Consider the following 26,037-nt stretch of genomic DNA (forward strand, 5'->3'; position numbering starts at 1 on the left):
GTATTTTGTAGTTGTACATTAAAAAAAAAAATCTAGAATAAATTAAATACTACGTACATACTTTAATTTCAAAAGTTATGTCATCCAAGTATTATTCAACCACCAAACAATTCTAGCATTTGATTACTTCTTTTACTTTACTTGAGACATGCCGTATTTAGTAGATTTATCAAGAGGTTGTACGAGGATGAAATGGGAGCTAGCTTCTCCACTTGAAATCAGCAATTGATCTGATGTTATGTATTATCTAGCTCCTAGTTCTAGCTAGATGGCTGTGAATGTTTTATAGTCTTAGTAGTTTCTGTAAGAGTGTTTTAGCTTGGATAGCAATGGATGGGATCTTTTGCCTTTCATCAAATTTTGTTGTAATCATATGGATGTAAGTTGTGTTAAATGCTTGAAGCATTAATAAAATTCATTCATATTTCGTGGTGTAAAAGGAATCAAAGGGAAGCTCTAACCAACTGAACGTACTCTCATATATCTTTTTTGCTTCAGCTATTATATATGTTATATAATTATAGTAAATAAATGAATGAATTAGATTATTCTATATGTTATATTTGTGCGTGATTCATGATTATTATTTTTAAGATTGCATTCATTTCTACTTTAAGTTTATTTAATACCCATTTTTACTAATATTCATTCAATTTTCCCTTATTCTAATAAAAAATTATAATACAATCATACTCGTGTTATATTACAAAACTCTTTCTATATGATAGAAATCAAAGGCTTTTAATTAAAATGGATTCAAATCAAATTACTCAATCTATTTTATACTTGTAATATTCTTCTCACCTTAACTAATTTTGTCTCACAAAAAGATTTTAAGTGAGAAGAACAATATGAGACAAAGAAAAAGGGATACGTAGTTTTTTTTTTTTTTTTTTTTTTGACAAAGGGATACCTAATAGCTTCATTTCATGTTGATATACTTCCTTACATTCACCTTTTCCTTTATAAAATGTATGGATTTTTTTTTTTTTTTTTTTTTTTGACAGGATGAAAGAATATTGAAGGATATGGAAGATATATATGAATGTAAGGAAGAAAATCATATCCGAGTATGATAACGAAATCACCAAAAAAAACAAGAGCACAAGCTAGAAAAGATTTTGCCAATGAAGATTTTCACCAAGTGTCATTTTGTATGTACATTTCTAGTAATAATTCATCAAAGATATCAAAGCTTTGGAGATTTTGCTTTAAAATTTTATTCCATCATCCAATTGGATCTTCTATTCTTATTCATATACATGATTTATTCAATTCTATAAGTATTGAGATTAAGCGTACAAAGTAAAACACACAAATTACAAAACAAAACAAAACTAACCAAATAATAATGGGTTGGAGTTTTGAAGAGGACAAGGTATTTGAAAATACCATAGCAGAATTGGGTCTTGAGAGCCCAAATTTGACTCAAGAGATTGCCTTAAGAATGCCAGGAAAGACAATTGAGGAAATCCAAACACACATTGATGAATTGTTGCACGATGTTGAGGTGATTGAAGCAGGTCTTTTAGATGAAGAACTTGATGACATCTATGATGATGACTCATCATCGTCGATGTCCCATGGTGCACCACCGGCACCATGCCAAGGAGTTGTACCGGCACATAAAAGGAAGGGTGGCGTTCGTTGGACTAAAGAAGAACATGAGTTAGTGTTTTCTAATTAGTTTTTTTGTCATGTTTTCTTCACCTTATTTTAGCTGATTAATATATAAAAAACGATTTTTACTAAATTACTAAATTTATAAGATCAATGTCAACGCAGGATTTTCCTACAAGGTTTAGAGAAGTATGGGAAGGGGAATTGGGCTGCTATTTCAAGGTTTTATCTCCCAACTAAAAGTGCCAAACAAGTTGGTAGCCATGCCCAAAAGTATTTTAAGAAGCTTCAAAGGATTGCTAACAAAAAATAAATTGAAGAATTATTTCTACAATGAAAATCTTTATATAGTTTCAATTCTTCTCCATGAATAATAATATAAGTATTGAGCATGCAAAAAAAACACATTTGTATATTTCATCATGAAATGTATAATTATCCTTAGTTTACAACTTAATTAATCTTATTCGCTATTTGAATTTATTGCAATGATACAATATTATGAGTTTGTTTTTCAATTAGACCTCAATTCTTATGTCTATCATTGAATATATGGAATTGAATTCATCTCAATCAATGCATAATAGCTATTTTATATAAATGATCCTAACGTTTATACAAATCATTAATTAGAAATACGCTTTATTAATGGGAAAAAAAAAGAATTAGAATAATTTAGGTACAATTAAATCCATAAAATTGTTAATCATATCTGCATTACTCTCATTTAACTACAAAACCCCACGTACTTGTGCGTTATTTTACCTTTCTTATCAAAAAGATCTATCAATAAAATTTGTACAAAATCTAAGATGACAATATATATACACACAACACGCAACGCGACATATATTTTTTTTTTTATTTTGTACTCGGTATAGTTGAATCACATAAGCATGCGACTAATGAAAACGTAATTCTCCTAGTAACAACTTTTGCAAACATAATATTTTGTATGCAACAAGCTAGACAACTATAAAGAATGGAGTGTCTAAATGTCTAATAATCTTCCTTATTAAGAAAACATAAAGGTCCCAAAGAGGTTTCTCAAAGGTGCCACATGTATATTATCAGTAATAGTACACACAATGACACAATGTAACAGCCTAAAAATCCGATGAAACATTCAAGTTGTAATTAATCCAAGGCAACCCAAATGGATATCAATTTGAAGCACAATTTATTTCTTTTTTAAGTCCATAATTTACAAAAAGACAATCCTATTTCGATTTTATCTATATATTATTGTTACATTTTGTGTCACACCTCTTTTTTATAACTTTAGTTCAACATATGTCACAAACTCAGTTTCAGACACTTAATGTTATTGATAATAATGCCGAAATTGAATTAAATGTAATGAAATAGAGGATCCTTTCAGATACTCTTTTACATTATAAATGACAATCAGAATGTTAGTTGTTAGAAGCAGTTTTGGTCATTTAATCTCTATCAAAGTTACAAAGTAACATTATCAAGAAAAAAAAAAAAGTAACATTATCAAGAAAAAAAAAATGAATCCTTCCGATTCTAATGATAATAATAATAGTGAATGTAGTAATAATAATCAGGAGTGGACATGTTTTGAAAACAAGATGTTTGAGAATGCTTTAGCTGAGTTAGATGTTACCTCTCCTGATTTTTATGAAAAAATCATGGCTATTATGCCATGGAAATCTCTTGAACAAATCAAGAGCCACTATGAAAAACTCGTTGCAGATACCGCGACGATTGAGCAGGGTGAAATTGGTGGCCTTGATGGAGTTGATGATGGAGCTAAGGTTGATCGCAAGCCATGCAGGGGTGCACCGTGGGCAAAAAAAGAGCATAGGTAAGTAACTTACCCGATCTTTAATTTGTGCCCTAATTTAATGCAGTAATAATAATTTATTTCATGCCCTAAATCTCTATTATATCGTATTAAATTTGTCGTCTCAATTGCCCTAAATCTCTATCATATCGTATTAAATTTGTCGTCTAGCTTTACTTTTAGGTATGATTTTGTTCGTTATTATAAAGGTAAGAAATAAGAGAATAAAATTAGATTGTGAGCAATACCTTAGAGCATATTTATTGACCAATCAAATTAAAAACTTAAGGTGTCACACAATCAGATCGTACGATTGTCGTGTACTTGCATGTAGTGTAGAATAAAAGATTGCACATAAGGTCGGTCTCTTGCCTAGTTATAGAATAAAAGATTTCAGGTAAGGTCTTTTAATTGGCCTATCCTTTAATTTATAATTTCACGCCATAAATCTCTACTATATCGTATTAAATTTAATTTAATGTTTAGCTTTACTATTAATTTAGATACATATTAATTAGAGCATATTTACTAACCAATCAAATACTTTAGGTGTCATACAATTGTTAGGCCGTACGATTGTCGTGTACTGATATACAGTTATAGAATTAAAGATTTTAGTTAACATTTTTAGCCTATTTCATTTATTTATTACATGCCCTAAATCTCTGATGCATTGTATTAAATTTGTCGTCAAGCTTTACTTTTAGATACGATTTTGTAGAATTGCTAAAGGGTCGGTTGTACATGGGGCCGGGGGAAAACCTACATTGACTTATAACTACTAAAACAAGCAAGAAACATAAACTAATAGAAATTCTTGTAATTAATTTATCATACGTAACCTTTTGCAACTGTTAAGATGTTTAAATTATGATGTGTTAGGGTTTTTAGTCTTAAGAGAAGACTACTGTCCTAATTTCTGCTGTATACCTTTCCTTACTCGTATTAATTAAAAATAACCGATGTTTGAATTCTACGCAGGGCATTTTTGGAAGGGCTAGACATGTTTGGGAAAGGAGAATGGAAGAGCATAGCAGAAATCTTTGTACCAACTAAGACAGCATCCCAAGTAGCTAGCCATGGGCAGAAGTACTACAGGCGTCTCAAGTGTCGCACCCCTGTCGAAAAACGTCGTGCCAGCATCCACGACATTCGTATCGTCAACTCCTCCATCGTCGAAACTGCTCCAAGGCAACCTACTCGCCATTCGGTCATTGAACGTCTCTCTCAACGTGATCACCCTAAGAACAACAACAAGCAGGATGATGTTGAACAACATGATTCGCCGTCGAATGCTGATCCAACAACAGCTTTGAGTAGCATCAATAACATCAACTCACAAATTGTTGTGGAGGATAGTTTGGATGATTTGGATTATGAAAAATTATTTGCTGATTATGATGAGATAATTTCTGATTATAATGACCTAAAGTTTATTTAGGTTCCTTAAGCTAAGCGTGTTATATAATGCCCTTGGTCTAAAACTAATTAGGGCGTATAATTAAGTAATTAGCTAGTAATAAGTATCCTATGACTAGCTTTAAATAATTTTATTTAGTTAATTATGAAGTAATTATGTTGACATGTAATGCATTTATGCATGTAATTTCAGTGAACAACTTGAATCTTAATATTAATCAAGTATTTTAGCAAATTGGCTCCTTATTTTTTATTAGTATTTTGGTAACTCAAAGTTGAATTAAAGCAAATTCGGTCAGATTATGAAGTGTTTGAAGCATTTTTACTTAGGAAAATAGGAAGTAATGATCCCTCAAACATAAAAGGAATTTTGCGTGATACACCAAATTGATCTAATTAGGATTTTTGAATAATACGTGGTGATGAAACAAATTGCTCCGTAACAAAATTCAATTTGATAATATTTTTACTTATGAAAATGCAGCAAAGTTTAGTCAATTAATAAACCAAATCATTTCAGACTTAAAAAGTTAACAGGTCAAGTCAGACTTTATTAAAATCATATCAAATCACCTTAGTTTAGGTCAAGATAGCAAATAAATCCTTAAAGGGTATGTGTCGTTTGAAAACTTAAGGTATGTCTAGAAGTATCAAATGGGTGATTTGGTTATGGTAAAAAGGTCGGATTAGATCGAATGAGAATTCTTTAAGTCCGAGTGTATTTGATCAGGTACGCCATATAGGTGAGGAGAATTTCAAGTTGAGTGTACTAACTACTAAGGTCGGGTATCACTTTCAACTCTTTTTTCATTAGTTTTAGATTTAGATCAATTTCAGTCAATTCCTATTCGGCTCAGTTCCGAATCATCCTATTTCAGGTAACTTCCTTGAGATGGCTTAAAACCCCAGAAATGGTGGAAAGGAAACCATAAAAAAGTAGTGAAAATGAAGGAAGAAAAAGGAGGAAGTGGGTACATTGGGCTATGCACATTGGGTGGAATATTGAGCGCTGGAACCACCCATGTCGTCGTCACCCCTCTTGATGTTCTCAAAGTCAATATGCAGGTTCCTTCGTTTAACCCCCTTTTATCTTTCAATTTATTTTTATCTGGTTTTTCAATTGTGATTATATATGATTTACTGGGTATCTCCTTGATTTAATTTTCTGGTTTTCTCTTGATTATTATTGTGACATTTATGTTTTAATTTGTTGGGGTAATAAAGATTATACCTTCTAGCAGTAAAGGCTGAATCTTTCTGTAAATTCCTGTTAATTTATGTGGCAATTTGAACATCCATTGGCCCCTGTATGTGTGTATGTGGTACTTCTTTCTAGGGTTTAGGGAAATTTGGTGTGTACCTGTTCGTTCATATAGTTAGAGATTAGAAGTGCCGAATGTGTGGTTCGATTAGGTTCAGTTTGGGTCAATTCATATCGGGTCATATTTAGATGATGAGTCATTCTGCCCGAGTTTGAGTCAGGTTGCTGTTAATGTAATTTGGTTGGAACTAATATAGCAATGATTGGAAACGGTTTGTTCATAGGTGAATCCTGTCAAGTACTATAGCATTACATCATGTTTAACTACTTTGCTAAGAGAACAAGGGCCTTCAGTGCTTTGGAGAGGGTGGGCTACCAAATGTATTGGTTATGGGATGCAAGGTGGCTGTAGGTTTGGTCTTTACGAGTACTTCAAGAAGCTGTATTCAAATGTGCTCACAGATAGCAACAGGAGTCTGGTTTTCTTTGCTAGTAGTGCTTCCGCTGAGGTGATTGCCAACGTTGTGCTTTGTCCTTTTGAAGCCATCAAGGTCCGGGTGCAAGCACAACCTACTTTTGGCAAAGGGTTGCGTGATGGATTCCCCAAGCTGTATGCATCAGAGGGCATATATGGGTAATAATCTAACCACCGCTGTTACTACATGGTAAATTGTTTTGTGAATTGCTTGTCTATTGATTGCTACTGTTTTTCATTTCAATTTGCAGTTTTTACAGAGGGCTTATTCCACTTTGGGGTCGAAACCTTCCATGTAATTCTGCTTTTCTATTAGACATTGGTGTATTGGTCATTTGTAACATTGGGAATTAGGATTATACCGTTATATCTTGTAAGGATCATTTATATAATAATTAACTAGAATATCTAGAAGTCAGCTGATGTTGACTTTGACGCAGGATAGTTATGTACACTCGTGATCTGGATTAACAGTCTATCATGCTATTTTGGAATGTTCGGAAAAAATCGTTACATTTCCATAATATTAATAATCAATTATCACTACAATCTCAATACATTGCCCCTATTTCTAAAGATTCTCAACTTTTGTCTTTCCTACTTAGTGTATCTGGGATTGGGTGATTATCGAGCTAGTTCCCCCCTCAAAGCCTTCTTCTGAACTTGCCTAAAAGACTAATGGTGTGTTTGGATAGAAGGAAATGGAAGGAAAAGAAGGGGAGGGAAATGGAGAGATGTGATATCTTTCATTTGGATAACAAATGAGGAAGTAAGGGAATTGGAGGGGAGAGAAATGGAGAAATTAAATCGTAGGAAAATGATCCCTCCAACAATGGAGAGATTTGGAAGGAAAACTCACCATTCTTCTCTCACCTCCCTTTCCCTCCCCTCCTCTTCTCCTCCCTCCCCTTCTTTTCCTTCCTCTAATGTTATCCAAACACACTGTAAAAGTGCTTATGAAAGTGGTCAAACTAGCTAGTCATCCAGTCCATTCTTCAAGTCTACTGTCAGTGAGCAAAAGTTGAATTTGGTTTTAATAAATCATTAGAGGAAAGATGGATGTGGGATGGACATGCCGAAGGGAGCACAGAGGATGACGATTGATGTATTTAAAAGGCTATACATGGGAAATTGGTCCGGGGATTAATAAAAACATTAACTTTAAGGTTGTAGGACAGTGAAACATCTTTCCCAGACAGAGGAAATTTAAGTTGATGATGTATACGGCAAATTGGTCATGTGCAAGTTTTATGCTTTATTTTACTCTTCTTCCTAGATTTGTAAACGAACCCTTCTGATTTACAGATGCAAAAACTTTAGTTTAAATTTGATCCAGTTTGCCTGAGTTAATTTCAATTTTTTCCTGCAGTCTCTATGGTGATGTTCTCGACATTTGAGCATACAGTGGATTTTCTGTATTCTAATGTTCTCAATAAGAGAAAAGAAGATTGTTCCAAAGCTAGGCAACTCAGTGTAACATGTATAGCAGGATATACGGCTGGAGCAGTTGGTAGTCTTGTATCAAATCCAGCTGATAACATTGTCACTTCAATGTACAACAAAAAGGCCGACACCATTAGATTGGTGAGACATACTACTCTCTCTTCCGGGTTTAAATCGCATACATGCTTGCTTTGATTCACATACGTGATATTTTTTTCCTGATTTGCAGGCTGTAAAAAAAATTGGACTTGTAAACTTATTCACCAGAAGCCTTTCCATAAGGATAATACTAGTAGGACCAGTAGTCACCTTGCAGTGGTTCTTCTATGATTGCATAAAAGTCATGAATGGGCTGTAAGTACTCTTTTATGATTGCACAATATAATCAATCTGACCCTTTACTTCCTTATGCCATCTTCCATAAAGTGTGCTAGTTAAATATAACTCAATTTGAATTACAAAAGATATAATGCTTCTTTGAGCCAAGATCTCTGATCTGTCATTGAATAGATGTGTTCTAGTAATAGAGGTTGCAACTTGCCATTGTGGCTTCGTGGTATGTGGCTATATACTTGACATGCCCTTTTGCATCCATACTTTGTAGGTTACATTGTTGATTACTATATGAGCAGCATAGTTCATAATCATATGATCAATTGATCAGTTTTCAATGCCTCTATGACCTGAGGTGACCTGCAAAAAATTTACTCCTGTCTGGGCTATCTCTGTATAATAGGCCACAATTCTTTTCTAGGTTGCCCCAAAGTAATAGGGCACTTTATGAATTTAGTAAGTTTTACTTTGAGCACTCATGCGTTACCCTAAATGATAGAAATCATAGCATTGACTAGAACGTTAATTCCATAAGCATTTGTCCAGGAAAAAAAAAAAAAAACAAAAAAACAAAAACATTAACAATTACTACAGTAGAGCTGAAATCTACCGCCATAGTGAAAACATAGAGCCTTGCAGTTTTCGCATAATGCTGCATAGTTGGGTCAAAAAAAAATTTTTTTTTTTTTGAAGGAAAATGTTAGGGGTAATTATGGGTCAAAATTACTTAGTTCCACGTATTCCTTGTTTATTCATGATTTATGTAAATTATTAATTTTTAGCTATATCTACCCTTTTTTTTTTGGAAACCTTTGTTTCACTTCAATTTGTAAGACAATATTCTGCTAACTGCCCCTGTGTCATGATGCTTACTACTGAAAAATGACATTCCTTGTGTTAAATCGTGCAGACCGACTAGTGGAGATATTAGCTGCAGTAGAGAACTGGAGACAACATTATGAATTCAAGCCATTTTTTGAAATTCACTAGAAGCTGCATCAAACATGTCAGTTGCAAGAACTTAACCAAACACTATACTTCAAGTTCCCTTTACATTAACATTACACCCATTCTTTTGCTGGATTTTGTCTACCAGGTTTGATATCATTACCTTGTCATTCTTGTTTCTGTGTTAGTGCATAGGCTGTACTCCGTAAACATCTAACATGCCGTCCAGTTTTACATTCCCAAAATCAAATTGGACGGCATATTTGATTCTGTGATGAGATCTAGTTAGATGAGGTCCAATGTGGATTCCTGACTTGATTGTATCGCGTTTTTTGTTTATCTCAAGGGTAAAACATAAAAACCATGAAAACAGTGTTTTTTATTCCAGGAACTTTTTGATGCAAAATATTCTTAAGTTCTCAGATGAGATGTACTTTTGTTTGTAATTTATTATAGAAGCTTCCACTTGAGAGCTCCATTCAAGCCACCACATTGTATAAAGCTACTTTTTATAAGCTTTATCTTACCAAAAATAATTTCTATAAGATAAATTAAGTACCAATAATTATTCCTCAAAATAAATAAAGTACAAAAAAGACAAAAAAATTACAGTAATAATTCTAAAAAATATAATTGAGAAGGATGGCCAGGGAGCAACATTTCTGTCATTATTAGTGCACTCCCTATCAATGTAGACAATCCCACACATGTTGGGCATCCCCACATGTTTCCTCTTTTCTTATTTTGTTTTAAGTTTAATTACAACCGTCAAATGGATATTTCATTGGACGATAACACTATTAATCATTGATATATTTGTTATTTTTTCCGTCTCTAAATAATAGGGCATATTTCTCATAATAATATTATTCATTATATGACTTTTGTTTGTATATAACTTCGAGTTCATATTGCATGATGACAAATTTATGAAAAGATCGTCATGGTTAATATGCGCTATAGGGTTCCATAAACGTCTGAGAAAGTTTAAAGTTACTTTGAAACATTACTTCATTTTGTATTGGTTCTCGTTTTCCTTGATCTTTCTCATTAGGTGATCTAAAATCTTATGCCTCCTCCCTCGGTCACTCATGGTTGTATTTTACTTAATTTAAGAAAATAAAGGGGAAATTGTACACTTTCCAATTTGTTGTTTAAAAAGATTGTGGGAGTTTAGAAACCAAAAATACTCACAAAAAAACTATGGTCCTAGCCTCTTAGGAAGGATGCTTCCTGTACCAAAGGGATAGCATAGTTTTCCTTCTTATAACCCATGGTAAGGGTAAGATAGGAAATTACACAAATCCAATACTTTAATATAGACGGGTCCTGAAATCCATTAGTGTAGATTCATCATTAATTAATTTATGAATTGATTAATTAAGACCTTGATTGAACCAAGAAGATTCTCTACGTAAATCACATTGAGTAATATTCTCTTTAGTGGTACATAAAGTCTCTTAAATCAGCAAACTTTTTACCCACTGTGTTTATACTCTAATATTTCATGTTGAAAAAATTGTTTAATTTTTCTTGCAGATTCAGCTAATTGAAAATAGACATCAAACTACATCATCTTCTAGTCCTTCTACCGTCATTTTGGAAGAACCGTTCAGTTCGAAAACTACCTTTGCTAAACAGATTAAAACGCGAAATTTAACCACCAAGGTTTGATCTTGAGAAGCATAAACTCGATTACACACCTAAAAAAATAAAATTTTAAGTTTAATTTTGTTTTGTTGTTTTTCGATTTGAACCCAAAAGAAAATGAACTAAATAGGCCAATACAAAATGAGAAAACAACTTAGCATAAAAGATCTTGTAGTATTGATCAGTTTTCTTGTCAACAATTTAAGGTATCGAAAATCCAATCAATTAACCTATACTAAAAACGAACCTAAAATGACAATTGTTATACTAAAAGCGAACCTAAAATGACAATTGTCACAATGTCATTAATAATTTTCCGGCCCATTTTACTTTCCGTTTTTACGAAGATTCAGTAAGGAAATCATTTTATAATAATGAAAAATATCCTTCTATTATTAACAATAATAACTCTCCATATAAACCCAACTAATATATTTTTATATTTACTTTTGAATTAATATTAGGGTAATGCTATATGTAGCCCTAAGGGCTATATATAAGCATTAAATATACTCTTGGAAATGGTATAAAATTAGGAATTCATGACAAAAACACGCGTAAATCAGTGTAATTAGTGTTTATATTTTCATGATTTCTTAACTTTTAACGATTTTCAAGGCTAAATTTAATGCTTATATGTAGCCCTAAGGGCTATGTATAGCATTTTCCTTAATATTATGAGTATAATTTTTTTTTTATAAAATTCAATACAATAATAACTCTTTAAAAAATCAATAACAACGTGCATTGCACGGGATTTAAACTAGTTATAATTAAGGCTAAGAAAAGTCTATAATAATTAAGTAGTATTTCAAATTTTCAACGACTAATAAAGCTGAAGATAAATCACATTACTAGAAACAAACTATCCCTTTCATGGTTCCCAAATGGCCAAATTAAGACTCTTGTCTTGGGATCTATTCCATGGGGTATCTAAACCAAAAGCCATTTATATTTCAATCATTAGATTTAGTTATTTTTAGGAAGAATTTAGATGCACAATTACATAAAATCAAACAGATTTCCGATCTAACAAAATCCACCTAGCTACAAGGTGTACAACTACATTTCCCGCCCTCTTACACGACAACACGTAAAATATCTAGATTACAACTAGAATCTATTTTTATGATATGTAACCAGTATATTTTCAAGCAACTAAAATAATACTTCATGATAATCAGATCCAATATTCAATTTCCAAAGTCAGAAAACCAGTATATATCTGAATAAATCAACAACAAAAAATTGCCAGCACACTGAAGAAACGTGAACAGAGATACACTTTCATTCCAACAACAATAAACGTGAAACTTTTAATTACAACTACTCATACTTTTCTGGGTTTTTGTAAAAAAAAAAATATAAAAACTTTACAATCTCGTATATCTCCATCTCCAGAAATACAATTGAATTATAACATAATAAATAAAAAATTATTAAAGAAAAAAAAAAATCTACAATGAGAGAGACAAAGGCACGTTTACAACAGCTTAGTCAAGGCTGTGAAAGGATTGAATTCATTGTTGAATGTTGGTAAATAAGAAGATGATCCTCAACTTCCTTCCATGTGACTCAACAAACAGCTCAGCTTCCCTGTCCATGACCAAGGCAAAGGCACATGAGCTTTGCTTCATATACATCATTGTCAATTAACATAACCATCACCCCTTCATACCCCCTAACTGTCGGCCTGTTCGTGCATCTCCGAAAGTGCACCACAGAATCCGTTTTTCGCCCCCCTCTAGGATAGATTACATTTAATTATTTGTAGCATATGTAAGGACAATTGGCGGAAAATAATCCCTAGTAATCATGTACGAAGTATTATTTCTATGCGATAATAATCCTAACTCTACGAAATTGGACTGCATAATCAATGACAATTGGATTAACAAGGCTTTAAGCTCGGTGTTTTTACCCATTAGCAGATGATAATAATACATTGACGTAGTATAAGGTGATGAATTCGCATACCTAGCAGAATTATGAGGTTGGTTTTCATTTCAGTCTAGATGAATCATGTCTTGACATAATCTGCACCACCGCGTTTCCTTTTGTTAGACCGTGAAAAGAAGCATATCTGTGCCCAAGACTTCTTCTGCTTGGTGGGTTGTTGCTTGACGTCCTTATTTGCTACAAGATCAGCCATGTATTGAACAACAGCCTGAATAGAATAACATATTATAATTAGTACTGATTAGCTACTGTAAAACACAATTGATCACCACTATCCAGTAAAATTAGGGAGGGGGCAGAGAAGATTTGCACACACCTGTGCACCCTTCTCAGCAATATGTCTCGGAGGCACTTCCAGAGGATTTTGATCAGAATGAAACACTCTTAATCGTGATAACAACCTGAATGATTCGGGCAGAACACGGATCTGGTTGTTACTCATATCCAACACTTCAAGCATCTCAAGGTTCCCAATTGACCTCGGAAGAGAGCGCAGATCTGCAAAGTTGTTACTGACAACCAGCTTGACAAGTGAGGTAGCAAAACACAAGCTCTCAGGCACAGCTTCAAGCTCATTAAAGCTCACGTCGAGCTCCCTAAGCTTTCCTAGAGATGACATTGTGGTAGGCAGCTGTCTAATGTTATTGTACCGAACAGAAAGAACTTGCAAGGACTCAATCTTTCCTACAGCTTCAGGGAGGGCTCTAAGCCGGTTATAGTCTAGTCGAAGCTCCTCAAGAGAAGAGCATAGACCAATTGTATGAGGAAGTTCATCGAGATTATTAGTTTCCACATTCAGCTTCTTAAGACTAACCAAAGACCCAACCGTATCAGGGAGCAAATTTAACTTATTTGAACTCACATCGAGCTCCTCAAGACGGATCAACCTACCAACACTTGGAGGGAGTTTAACCAAGTAATTTCCTCTGACATCCAGACAAACAAGATTCAAGAGATCCCCAATTGCATCTGGGAGCTCAGTAATCCTGTTTGAATGCAAATCCAATTTCGACAGCGAGGAAAGCCCTCCAATAGTATCAGGTAAATCCACAATCCTATTTTCTGACAAATCAAGAGTGATTAAACCTGATAGCTTCTTAATGGAATCAGGCAACCATTCAACTTGATCAGACAACTTGTTTTGGAGAATCAGCTCTTTAGTACCCTTTTTTGCAGACACTTCAATCAAGCTAGCTAGCTTAATCAAACTCAATTTCTCAGCAGCATCTTGAGCTACAAACAGCAAAAACAAAACAGAAAATTTCTTGATAAATGCGCAAATCCAGACAACCTCAAAAGTCAGAAAAACCAATCCCCAAACAACAACAATCATCAATTTCATTCAAATCAAAAAAATTTACACTTTACCATGAAATACCACCAATAAAATTCAACAAAAACAATTGCCCAACCCCTCAAAGTCAGCAAATATATCATTGTCCACTCAAAAAACAACAATAAAGACTATAATTAATGACAAAAAAAGGAAACTTTATCTTTACCTGAATAATTGGATATCTTGAGAGTAGAATCAAACCCATCAACATGGAAAGTAGCAGTAGCTGCTTTAGATTTCTTAACATAACTATCATCCCTAGTAAACAGCTCACTCTTAACAGGCGCCTTCTTCTCCAAATTATAAAAACTTGTAGAAGCAACCGAAGAATCCAAATCCCTTGACTTTAACACAGACCCAGTTGGCCCAGCACTCAAATCCTTCTTCTTCACTGAAGAAGATGATTGCCCAGAATCAGCAGAAGGTGAAATACACTGAGAAACTCTCTGAATCATTTCATCGAACACATTGTGTGCATTCTCAAGATCAAGCAATTTCACAGCATCCCTCTTCTGTTCTTTGCTCTGAAACTGAACTAAAGCTTTCTGCATCTCTTGGTACAGAAAGAACAGCTCCTCTGGTACTGCTCTACCTTTAGTTTGCTTAGCAATGGCTTCCAATTTCAACTGATCTTCTCTTTCAATGTTTCTGATTAGAGTTTTCGCAGCTTCAACTTCTTCAATGTCTGGACGAGTAGGTAGAGATTTATGCATCCTCATAATTTCCCCCACCACCCCATCCACCGACTTCGCCGCCGCCGTTGTTGAGAAATTATCCATTGAAACTAAGTAATACCCAGATCGAAAATCAGAAGATAATCAACAAATAAACTAACAAACAAACAAACCCAGATAAATTTTTATTATTTTTCTGGAAGTTTCTAGAAATGGAAAGAAGAAGCTATTCTTCCATTAAAGCAGCTAGCTGTTAGAATCTATATTGGTAAAATTTCATATAGTAAGTGGGTTTGTTTGGTTTACTATTTGAAGGAAACAAAAATCAAACCCAGAAATTATGAAATCAAATATAGAATCCAGAAAAATGCAGAAATTTATGAGAGGAAAAAAGAAGATAAAATTGGAAAGAAAGAAGTTGCAGAAGATGATAACTAAAATAAAAATTCGAGGTAAGAAACCGACAAATCGGGATTTTAAAACGAGATTAGATTAATTATTCTCGTTGTTTGGTATGATTATATAATAATTATTATTATTATTATTTCAGCTCGAAATTCGAAGAAACTGAAAATGGAATGAAATTCCGAAGAAGAAGAAGATGAGGAAGAGGAGAGAGAATGTGAGAGGAAGAAGAAGAAGAACTGAATTTCAGTTCAAATTACAGCAGTTGGATTGAGGGGTTTGTGCTAATTTATAATTTTCGCAGATAAAATAAATTATTGAATTTTTATATTTGTTTTTTTGATAAGAATAATGAGTATAGAATTGCTTATTTAAGTATCTGGGTTTTTAGAAAAGGTTTTTAGGTGTCACACTTTACAAATTTTATCCATAAATTTATCATTAGTATATTTACCTTCCTTGAGGAAAAAAAAAATTTATACACAAAATACAAAATACTCCTCGTAGTTTTTTTCTTGTTACGTATCAATTTAGGTGTAAATTTTCAAAATAGTACAGTATCAAAATATCAAAGTTGCTCGTTTTTATTAATAATTTTTTTTAATACAAGTATTTGTCAATACATAAATTTAACTACTTTTATCTTTAAGTACCAACAAGTTAAAAATATAAAATTTTGGTTTTTAAATGAAAACAAATGTATTATCTCATGTATAAATCACCAAAAAAAAAAAATCAATTTTATAAGTAGGGTAAAAATGAGTATAGTATATTATATACTCCTTTTTCCTAGGGCAAAACTTTGACTAAAAATGTTTACCAATATGTAATTCAAAATTTTTAATTATTAATGTTTTAAAAATTTATATGTACAAATAATAATTGTTAGTCCAACAATATATATTCCACATGAATATGATAGCATTTGTTAATTATACATTAGAAAAAAAAAAAAGAAAAAAAAAGAAAATAAAAGAAAATAAAATCAAGTCAAATTCACTAAATGTATAATGCAAAAAAATTAAAGTATTATAATTGAAAAAACATATTAGTAACTTTATCCGTGTATGTGAAAAATAAATATTAAAGGTGTAATAGTGTTGTTACTTGTTATCCTGTTAGGAAAAGTTCTTATAAATAGCTTAAATATTTTTATTAACTTAATCATCTTTTAAATCATTTTGTAGTTCCACCACTATAATGGAAGATATTGGTTGTTTGTCTTAAGCACCTTGAACAAGCAATATACAAAAAACAATTAGTGAAAAATATTAATGGAATTGATATTATAAATGAAAAAGAAAGTAATGATGAAAGAGAAATTAATTTTATGGCTCTCATAACAAGATACAGCTCTTTTATGGTGGTATTTTTCGTCGTATTAATATACAGATAAGTTGTGTAAATTACGTAAATACCCTCACTTAATCACTCACAATTAGGGGATGGCAATTTACTCCGGGTTCGATTCGAATTCGAACCGATCCGAAGAATAAAGTCCGATCCGAATCCGATAACATAAAGTCCGAATCCAAGTCCGCTAGAAAAAGTCCGAGTCCGAATAGGAGGTGGAGCGGACTTGGATCTTGTGTAGGGTCCGATCCGATTAATCCGAGTCCGATTTATTAGAAGATATGGGCCTTTTTATGTTATTCTACACGACATGGGCCTTTTTCTATTACTCAAAAATAAATATGTGGTTATAAAACCTAACCAATTCATTTCTCCCAAACAGCCGCCACCTTCCATTTTCTTTGTTTCTTCTCCAATCTAACCCCTTTCTCTCTCCTCTCAACACCTCATATTTTTTTGTTACTATGATAAGATAATCTCTAGCAAATAAATACATGCAAGAAGGGAGTAGATCTCCACTTAATTATTAAACAAGATAGTTTGCTGAACTTTAATTGGAACGGTCTTGGCTTTTTTTTTTTTTTTCCTTTTTAATGTTATACGAAGTATAAACTTCATAATTTGAATTACTATGTCCATCATTCCACTTCAATACTTAGTTTTTTGGCAATAATTATAAATTTACATGGATGAATATCAATTTTACATTATTTAATTGTTGTTTTAATTGTCCATAATGTTAAATAACTGGATTTGGATTCGGAGTTGGGGGCAATTTGGAAGTCCGAAAATCCAACGGACTCGGACTCGGATGATAGTGATCCGGACTCGGATCCGGATTCGGATCCGGATTTGTAGTCCGTTTATAAATCGGATCGGATTCGGATCTTATTAAGTCCATCCAAATCCGACCCGTTGCCATCCCTGAGTCACAATCGTGAACGTTCCTTTGCCGCTGTCTCATTCATCAACACATTACACATTTGCGAGCCGCCACTGGTTTTCTTAAAGCGTCAAATTTCAAGACCACTTTTTTTCCTTTGTTTTTTTTTAAAAAAATTAAAAGTAATAATAAAGTCTCAACCCCATTTTTAGGGAGTCTTTTATGAAAAAAAGGACAAATTCGAAAAAAACATAGAAAATTAACAATTTTTTTCCTCTCTCAGTCTCCTTTTCGAAGTGTTATTTGTACCATATAATAAATATGGAAAATGTTATACATACATATAAGCATTAAATTTACACTTGAAAATTGTAAAAAGAAATCATCAAAATATAAACACTAATTACACTGATTTACGCGTGTTTTTGTCATGAATTCCTAATTTTATATAATTTTCAAGAATGTATTTAATGCTTATATATAGCCCTTAGGGCTACATATAGCATTACCCAATAAATATTTAAAAAAAGTAGAATTAAGTTAGGGTGTGTTTTATTCACATGATTTTAACTAATTTGAATTTAACTGAACTAAGGGCCTGTTCTCTTACGTTGAAATTCAGTTCAGTTCAGCTGAGTTCAGTTCAGTTCAGTTCAGTTCAGCTCAATTCAGTTCAGTTCAGTTCAGTTCAGCTCCTAATTTCCTTCTCTTATAAAACATTCATTTCAGTTCAGCTGAGTTCAGTTCAGCTGAGTTCATTTCAGCTGAGTTCAGTTCAGTTCAGCTGAGTTCAGTTCAGTTCAGCTGAGTTCAGTTCAGTTCAGTTCAGTTCAGTTCAGTTCATTTCAGCTGAGTTCAGTTCAGTTCAACTGAGTTCAGTTCAGTTCAGTTCAGTTCAGTTCAGTTCATTTCAGCTGAGTTCAGTTCAGTTCAGTTCAGTTCAGTTCAGCTGAGTTCAGTTCAGTTCAGCTGATGAGAACAAGCCCTAATATAGATTGAAATATTACCTCAAAAAAATAGATTGAAATAAGTGAAAATAAGTTGAACTGAACCGGCACTTAAACAGTGCACCACCTCAACTGACGTACTTAAAAAGAGGAAGAAGTATCAGTCAAAATTGTGTCATAATGAAAGTCAGTAGGCATAAAATTTACCCATGTATGAAAAGTATATTTTTTTTCCCTTCTAATGTAATTTTTGTTTGCAAATGGACTATCATTTTAATGTTATTTTGCATTTTACACAAATTATATTAATTTTTTTTCTTTTTTTTTTTGGCATTAGGAAAATCCTTTTAAGGTTAAGTCAAACTAAACTATTGAAACATTTAAAGCCTAAAGGTACTCATGTCATGTGCATAGCTTACCATATACAACTTGAAGTTCCTTAATTATCCTTAACCCAAGCTCACTCTCATGCTCCACAAAAGTTGCATTGTTTTCATTTTTTACTTTTAGGAAAGTTAATACAATAATGATATACTAGTACTCACTAATTAAGATAAATTTGTAAAAATCTACATTGTAATGATTGATTAATACATATTGAAATAAATTTTATTTCCACAATATATACATATGAATAATGCAAAACTCAAACTAATACATCTAATTGAAAGGGAGGTACTAATAACTTCATTACGAAAGAAAAGACCATGGTCAAGGTTAGTTGAAGTTGGATGGTGGTGGTTCCTTGATGGAGTGAAGATAAGGAGGATAACTTTATATTCTTTAACATTTTAAAGAGTACTCATATTTCATTTTATTTGTAGTTGTATCATAATAAAAAAAGTTATTACCCTACCAACCATCCCGGCCACATAGTCACTCTTCTATTTTTTCTTTTTCAGTCATCGGACCTCTACTGTCACCACTCATTAGAGCTTTAAAGCTAATCATCTATCGCCAACTAAATAAAATCACTTAAGGTGATTTTGATTAATCATTATATTAGGTGTACTTATACATGTGACCACTCATTTTTTTGTACAACAGAACTAATTTAAGGTTCATCATGTCTTGTATTCCATGCCACTTATCCACTGTTCATTATGAATCACTCGTTTGAAAAAAAGAGAGCATGGGGGTAGAAAAGGAAAGATCTGGAAAAATGTAGAAAGAAAGGGGTGGAACAATAAATGCATGATCCAAAAAAAAAAAAAGGGTAAAAAAAATCACGAGGATTATGGGCTAAAGAATGGGACCCTAACCCACCCACATCAGTTTAGCCGACGTGGACCCGCCACACCGCATCCTTATTCTCCTCAACACCTGGATTACCTCTTCCAATATCATCTTGTACACGTATACTATAGTAACTATACAATCCTTATTTATTTATTTATTTTTTTTTGAGGAAAACAGAGCAATTCATTAATTAAAATTAAGTTCCACCAAAGATAAAATGCTTTGGGGAAAGGAACTCATACAAACTCTCTCCGAAAACTCACTCGTATCCCATCTAGCTATAGAATGGACTATGATAGTGTTACATGCTCTGTTAACATAAGAAAATTTACAAGCATTAAACAACTTTGCTAAGGTACATACAATCCTTAAATTAAATGTTCCATAATCTTATACAAAGTATTTGAACTAATTTATTCTTATTAGCAATATAACCTTTTTTATGGTAAATGAAGATAAGGCGAATGAAACAGTAAAACCCATATCCATGTAGAACATGTTCCAATAATTATCGATATTAGACACTTTAAAAGTGAAGGAGTAGATTAAAGGTTTAAAGGATCCTCACCATTAAAATGTCTCTAGTGGGAATTGAATTCCTAACTTAAAGATATCTTGATCAACAATGAGCTAAATACTTCGATCATGTCTTCATACAAGTGTATTGTTTATTAAATTTGCAATGTTTGATTTTCACACTATTATACAATTCACTTTGATTTTCATTGATAATTCATACTTATGTATTAAATGATATACACTAATTTCTTTAATGACGACTATGAGGATGAGACATCTTTCTTTTTTGAATTTAAAAGTACAAGTGGGATTCACCCACATATTTGCATATATATGAGTTTGTATATTTCTTTTATGTTATTACTAAGTTAATTATTATTGCTATTTAATTTGTACTCTATTGCTCTAAACAATATTCTTTAATCGACAACTCAGTTAGATGCAATTGTTTATATGCAAGGGATGAGATTTGCACGATTTGAATAAAACTAGATAATCTAATCTTTTTTATGCATGACTTGACTAGGTCTAGATTCTCGTTAGAGATATTGACATATAGAATGACATGTAATAAACATATATATAAACGATATATATATACGATCTTATGATCTGATCTTTTAGTAGTAAGGATTGTTCTACCATTAACGTGCAATAATGGTGGAATCGATCTTAATTAGCATGTATGTTGTTTTTGAAATCTAACGATAGTGCATAGAGAGTCATAAAAGACGTTGATGTTTGTAGAATTCTAGTTTAGTATTCGAATACGTCCCAAAACATTACTATCTACTTGACTAAACATCCGCATATATTATGACAGAAATAATAAGTACAACAAGGTCAAACTTATATTATCTGTTATGATCATTGACTATTAGCAAAATAATCACACAACCTCCCAAATTTAAACAATGAAGACTATTACTATGTAAAACAAAAAGTATTAATAAGATGACTTGTTATTCTAATGACAACATAGGCTACAATGCTACATTGCTATCACAATAGGTCAATTGGAGTTTATGCGAGACATGTCAGCCGTATCATGATCAAGCTTCGACCTCTTTGTCTATTTTTAAAATACATAGTATTAATTAATTTTCAATACCACATACTAAACGTTTAAAATACAAATATGAATTATCAAATCATACATAAATTAGACGAGCTAAGACAAAAAACTCAACAAATTTTTTTTTTTTTCCGTGTTTAGAGAGCATCATAAGAGCGGAGTAAGAATCTATCTCAGATGAAATCGGAAGGAAAGCTCTAACTACTTAATCTATCACTAACTCTTAAGTCTCAACTGAGCAAACTATTGATGAAATACTCCATAATCTTAGTAAGTATTTAGTGACAAATTTGCCTATAGAGTAGTAAAACATTAAAAGGAGTACTTTAAGTTCAAACTCTATTTTTTAACTACTGTTTGGAATATAATAGTAATTTTCCTATTTACTCCAAATAAAGCACTAATACAAATCAAAATGAGGTTTCAAAAAAAAAAAAAAAAAAAAAAAACGAATCAAAATGAATTAGTTAAATAGCACCTTTAAAAAAAAAAATGGTTTTTTTCAAAAAAAAAAAAAAAAAAAAAAAGAAGAAAGACAAAAAACGTACAGAATATATGTGACTATTAGGGCATATTCTCATACGATTATTTTCAGTTTAGTTCAATTCAGTTCAGTTCAGCTATAATAAGGCCCTGTTCTCTTACGTTGAAATTCAGTTCAGTTCAGTTCAGCTCATTTCAGTTCAGTTCAGCTCAATTCAGTTCAGTTCAGCTCCTAATTTCCTTCTCTTATAAAATATTCATTTCATTTCAGTTCAGTTCAGCTCAGCTCAGTTCAGTTCAGCTGAGTTCAGTCAATGAGAACAGACCCTAAGTTCAATTCAGTCCAGCTCCTAATTTTCTTCTCTTATAATATATTCATTTTATTTCAGTTCAACTCAATTCAGTCAACGAGAACAAGTCCTAATTTGAGATAAATAAAAAAAGCGTAATACGTGCAGATGGCAGGTATAGAGAGGGGCCAGATGTTAGTTTGGAGGAAGAAGGACAGGAAGAGTGAGAAGAGATGAGGAAATCCAAGTGTAAAAGAGCTGGCAACATTACACCCACCCGAATAACCGTTACTCATCATCTCTTTAATATTATTCCGGTGCATCTCACCCCATGCACCCTCACGTGCACTGCCTTTAAATAATTAGGACTACGATTCTCATACTCACACTAATAATTTCATATCATATCATATCTCAATTATCTAACATAACACACACATTGACACATACTATAACACTTTTTGCGTCAACACTTGGAAACTTCCTTATTGTGGAAAGTTGTTATTTAAATAATTTACTCACGCTGTTCGTATACGAAGTAATAATGTATTTTTTTTTATTTTTTTTTTAATAAATGTATTTTCTTACAAAAAAAAATAAAAAATAAAATGATAAAGCAATGCAACTTACACATTAGAAATAAAAGTATTGATACTTACCAATGTAGTCTTAAAAATTTACTTTGATGACAGCCTTTAGCTTTTAGAACTTATCATCTATGTTTATGTACTCGAATTACTTATTAAGAAATATTTTAGCCGATGTAGTAATTTTGTGCAAATAAGAGAAGGAAAAATGATTATCTTACAATTTTTGCATTGTAAATTTATTTATTTTGGCTTGTATCTATTTGTAACTATGTGTCTATGAATATAAGAAAAATAATACTCACTGCACATCTGCACACATGATTTTGTTGGATACTTGGATTCATCTTAATGTTTATTCCTAAATTTCATACTGTAACTATTTTTATAATGTGTTTATTATAGATTCAATACCTTGAATATGCGCATTGAAATTGGGCAAAAAAGTAAAATTGAAATTAAAGTGGGAGAGTATAATTTGTCGTCTTTTTAATGCACCACATTCAAACTATAATTAAAATAGAATAACAATCACAAACATCTAATATAAAATAAATAAACAAAAAATATTAAGAACAATCTTATGACTACACATTATACTTTACCTAAGCTTAAACTTTGAATTAAATGAGTCATTAAGATTTGTATTGAGAGGAGATAGAGTAAGGGCCTGTTCACATTTACTAAATTGAGCTGAATTGAACTGATTGGAGCTTAACTGAACTGAACTGATTGGAACTGAACTGAACTGAACTGAATTGAGCTAAAATGAATATTTTATGTGAGAGGGAAATTAAAAGCTGAACTGAAATGAACTGAACTGATTAAAGCTGAACTGAAATTAAGTAAATGTGAACAGGCCCTAAAGCATACTCCTTACATGATAAAAAAAAAATATATTAGGTGCGTCATGTTTGCGCCATGCAATATTTAGCTAAATATATACACCACGAGTTACGAGTATGATTAAGTACATAATATATATTTGTATACGTTTTGAAAGAGATCGACACCAAATGCATTGAATTATACGCTACCTAAGAAGGATAATACCCTTTGAATTATATTTATAGTCATAGATGACCTATCTTTCACACACTATAAACATTGAAAAAATGATCAAGAGATCTTATCTAGGTTTTCTCATTTGATAATGAATCCGTCTCTAATCTTAATTGAAATCAATCTAAACGAATTCCTTCTATAATCAAAGATAATGACGCAACTAATTGTGTTATTGTACGAATTGTACATATTGTTGAAGATGGACTATTATGCGTGCAACGTATGCAAGTAGATAGTTGATGGAGACTAATTATTCGATAACTCAAGATCAATGCAAGTAGATTGACCACAAAATTAAATAATTTTTTATTTTGTTGAGGAAATCAGAGAAATTAAATTAATTGCTCCAACATGTTTTATTAAAATCAGATAAGTCTTAAATTTGTGCTCTTATCTATTGTAAGCCTATATTCCCTTATAAAAAAAAAATAAAAATAAAAAAAAGAAAAGAAAAACCTATATATTACAAGGCCTAATTGTCAATGCAATCTAAATTGTTGGAGTAACAAAGTTACAAAGACACAAGATTTATCTGACAAAGTAAAATACTACGCATAAATATTCATTACTACGAGTATTAGATAGTAGACCCTTTCTTTCTTTCCAGAACCTCATGGATGAGGATTTGAAACTGATTGCAAAAGAAGGGAAGCCAGCCACTAATCCAAATCAAAATTACCGTATGGGTAGGTCTGTTTGATACCCAAAATTGTCCATCAACAATTAAACAAGTAAAAACATTAAACCAAATTAAGAATGATTGTGACCATAACAAAAACGTATCAAGTTAAACATTATTTTTTCTTTCAACAAAACTACAATCGTTATATATGGTCTACAATTAAGTCGTCCCTTGTAAAATCTCATATGAGAAATTGCTATACCTAAACTAAACTAAAATATCTCAACTAAAAATAAGTCCACCCTCAGTTAACAAACAAACTAACAATAAACAATTGAATTACACTTGTTTCAAAAAAAAAAAAAAACAATTGAATTACACTTTACATTTTCAACATTTATTTTGTAATGGTGTTTATAAGTTTGCTAGCAGAAAACAACACAACAGATAAAGTAAGCCCAGAGAAAAGAAAAACAAAGCCCACAATCAACCTTAAAAAAAAACGACCCAAAAACCCAATTAAACCTCTCTTCAAAACCCTAAAACCCCTTTCTCTCTTTCTTCATATAAATACATGCTAATCACTTCTTGTAATCTTCCAGTCGACGCCATGAATCTCCATCTTCACACCTTAATCTATAAACCATAATTTTATTTCTTTCTACCCTCTTATTTTCGTTCAAATTTATTTATATTTCTGTAATTTTATTGCATAAAACCCCAAATCTTAGTATTTCTTTTCGATTTTGTGTAAATGAAATTGCTGGAAAAGCGGTATCTAGATTAATCCAGTGTTAGATGCTTCCTGAGACCAGCCAAATTAAAATTCGATCATCTGACTTGGTGGGTGTTTTCTCTCTAGCAAACCACCGTTGTCCCGATCTGATACATTTTTTTTTTAATTTTTTCTCAGAAATTAGGGTTTTAAATTTTTCTGGGTTTGATGGTTTTTAAATTAAAATGATTTTATTTGATTGGATTTTTGAATTTTTTAATGCTGGTAATGTAGTGTAGAGAAATTTTGATAAAAAAAACCTTCTCTACATCTCCCATGACCAGCAACATCAAATTATCCCAACCATTTATGCCCAAAATATCCCGGATTTTTTACCTTTTACCACGGTAAAAATCCCTGTCCGGGTTGGGATATTTTTACCTTTTTGTCGATTTATAATGTTCATAGTTAGCCCTTAGCGTTACATATAATGGATTTGATATCGTAGTTAAAACTGTAGATTTGTTGCATAGAATACCAGACATTAGTCAAGTATCAGAGTTAATGATGTTTAATCAAAGTAGCTGATACAGTTACGAGTCTGGTAAATTATAATTCAGGGTCTCATCGTTACAGATGTTGTTCCTTTTTATGCTCACATCTGCTCCATTTGGAACCTACATTTGTAATATTTTTCAACTTTTTGCAAGACTAGTCAGTAAGATTTTTAATTGTTACTGGTAAACCGAAGTTTTGGTTTATAGAATTTGTTCAAATTTGAATGATTATTAAGCTCATTGATTGGCTTCTTGATTGATATGGACTAGCAGTGGGTTTAAGACCTTGGATCATTGATATGGCATACGCGCACGACAGTATTACCAAAAGACATTAAGATGAGGAGGAATTCTCACCCTTTAATAATT

At 32.1% G+C, this 26,037-nt stretch overlaps 3 protein-coding genes across 3 annotated transcripts; 2 read left to right on the plus strand and 1 right to left on the minus strand.

Annotated features, from left to right (window-relative positions):
- The first annotated feature begins 1,351 nt into the window (after positions 1-1,351).
- LOC145602696 (transcription factor SRM1-like) lies at positions 1,352-1,933 on the plus strand. The gene is made up of 2 exons (XM_081658862.1): positions 1,352-1,668; positions 1,786-1,933. Exons 1-2 carry the CDS (start codon positions 1,352-1,354, stop codon positions 1,931-1,933), a joined length of 465 nt encoding a protein of 154 aa, XP_081514988.1.
- Positions 1,934-5,528: 3,595 nt separating this feature from the next.
- Positions 5,529-9,693, plus strand: LOC145602815 (mitochondrial phosphate carrier protein 1, mitochondrial-like). Its single transcript, XM_081658967.1, has 6 exons — positions 5,529-5,914; positions 6,395-6,744; positions 6,837-6,880; positions 7,955-8,169; positions 8,258-8,382; positions 9,272-9,693. Exons 1-6 carry the CDS (start codon positions 5,795-5,797, stop codon positions 9,321-9,323), a joined length of 906 nt encoding a protein of 301 aa, XP_081515093.1. The 5' UTR covers positions 5,529-5,794; the 3' UTR covers positions 9,324-9,693.
- Positions 9,694-12,222: 2,529 nt separating this feature from the next.
- LOC145601349 (plant intracellular Ras-group-related LRR protein 4-like) lies at positions 12,223-15,677 on the minus strand. The gene is made up of 4 exons (XM_081657349.1): positions 14,421-15,677; positions 13,235-14,151; positions 12,937-13,126; positions 12,223-12,555 (listed from the first exon to the last, which is right to left on the minus strand). Exons 1-3 carry the CDS (start codon positions 15,031-15,033, stop codon positions 12,980-12,982), a joined length of 1,677 nt encoding a protein of 558 aa, XP_081513475.1. The 5' UTR covers positions 15,034-15,677; the 3' UTR covers positions 12,223-12,555; positions 12,937-12,979.
- Positions 15,678-26,037: the final 10,360 nt, after the last annotated feature.

This window comes from Chenopodium album, chromosome 21, assembly GCF_948465745.1.
Source record: "Chenopodium album chromosome 21, dcCheAlbu1.1, whole genome shotgun sequence".
Taxonomy (NCBI): Eukaryota; Viridiplantae; Streptophyta; class Magnoliopsida; order Caryophyllales; family Amaranthaceae; genus Chenopodium; species Chenopodium album.

What these genes read in the sequence shown, in the direction of transcription:
- LOC145602696 (XM_081658862.1), top strand. Translation starts at nt 1,352, where the DNA reads ATGGGTTGGAGTTTTGAAGAGGACAAGGTATTTGAAAATACCATAGCA. An exon ending in TGGACTAAAGAAGAACATGA is followed by an intron (nt 1,669 to 1,785) that starts GTTAGTGTTTTC and finishes ATGTCAACGCAG; the next exon opens with GATTTTCCTACAAGGTTTAG.
- LOC145602815 (XM_081658967.1), top strand. Translation starts at nt 5,795, where the DNA reads ATGAAGGAAGAAAAAGGAGGAAGTGGGTACATTGGGCTATGCACATTG. An exon ending in TTGGGGTCGAAACCTTCCAT is followed by an intron (nt 6,881 to 7,954) that starts GTAATTCTGCTT and finishes TTTTTCCTGCAG; the next exon opens with TCTCTATGGTGATGTTCTCG. An exon ending in AGGCCGACACCATTAGATTG is followed by an intron (nt 8,170 to 8,257) that starts GTGAGACATACT and finishes CCTGATTTGCAG; the next exon opens with GCTGTAAAAAAAATTGGACT.
- LOC145601349 (XM_081657349.1), bottom strand. Translation starts at nt 15,033, where the DNA reads ATGGATAATTTCTCAACAACGGCGGCGGCGAAGTCGGTGGATGGGGTG. An exon ending in CAAGATATCCAATTATTCAG is followed by an intron (nt 14,152 to 14,420) that starts GTAAAGATAAAG and finishes TGCTGTTTGTAG; the next exon opens with CTCAAGATGCTGCTGAGAAA. An exon ending in TTGCTGAGAAGGGTGCACAG is followed by an intron (nt 13,127 to 13,234) that starts GTGTGTGCAAAT and finishes TATTCTATTCAG; the next exon opens with GCTGTTGTTCAATACATGGC.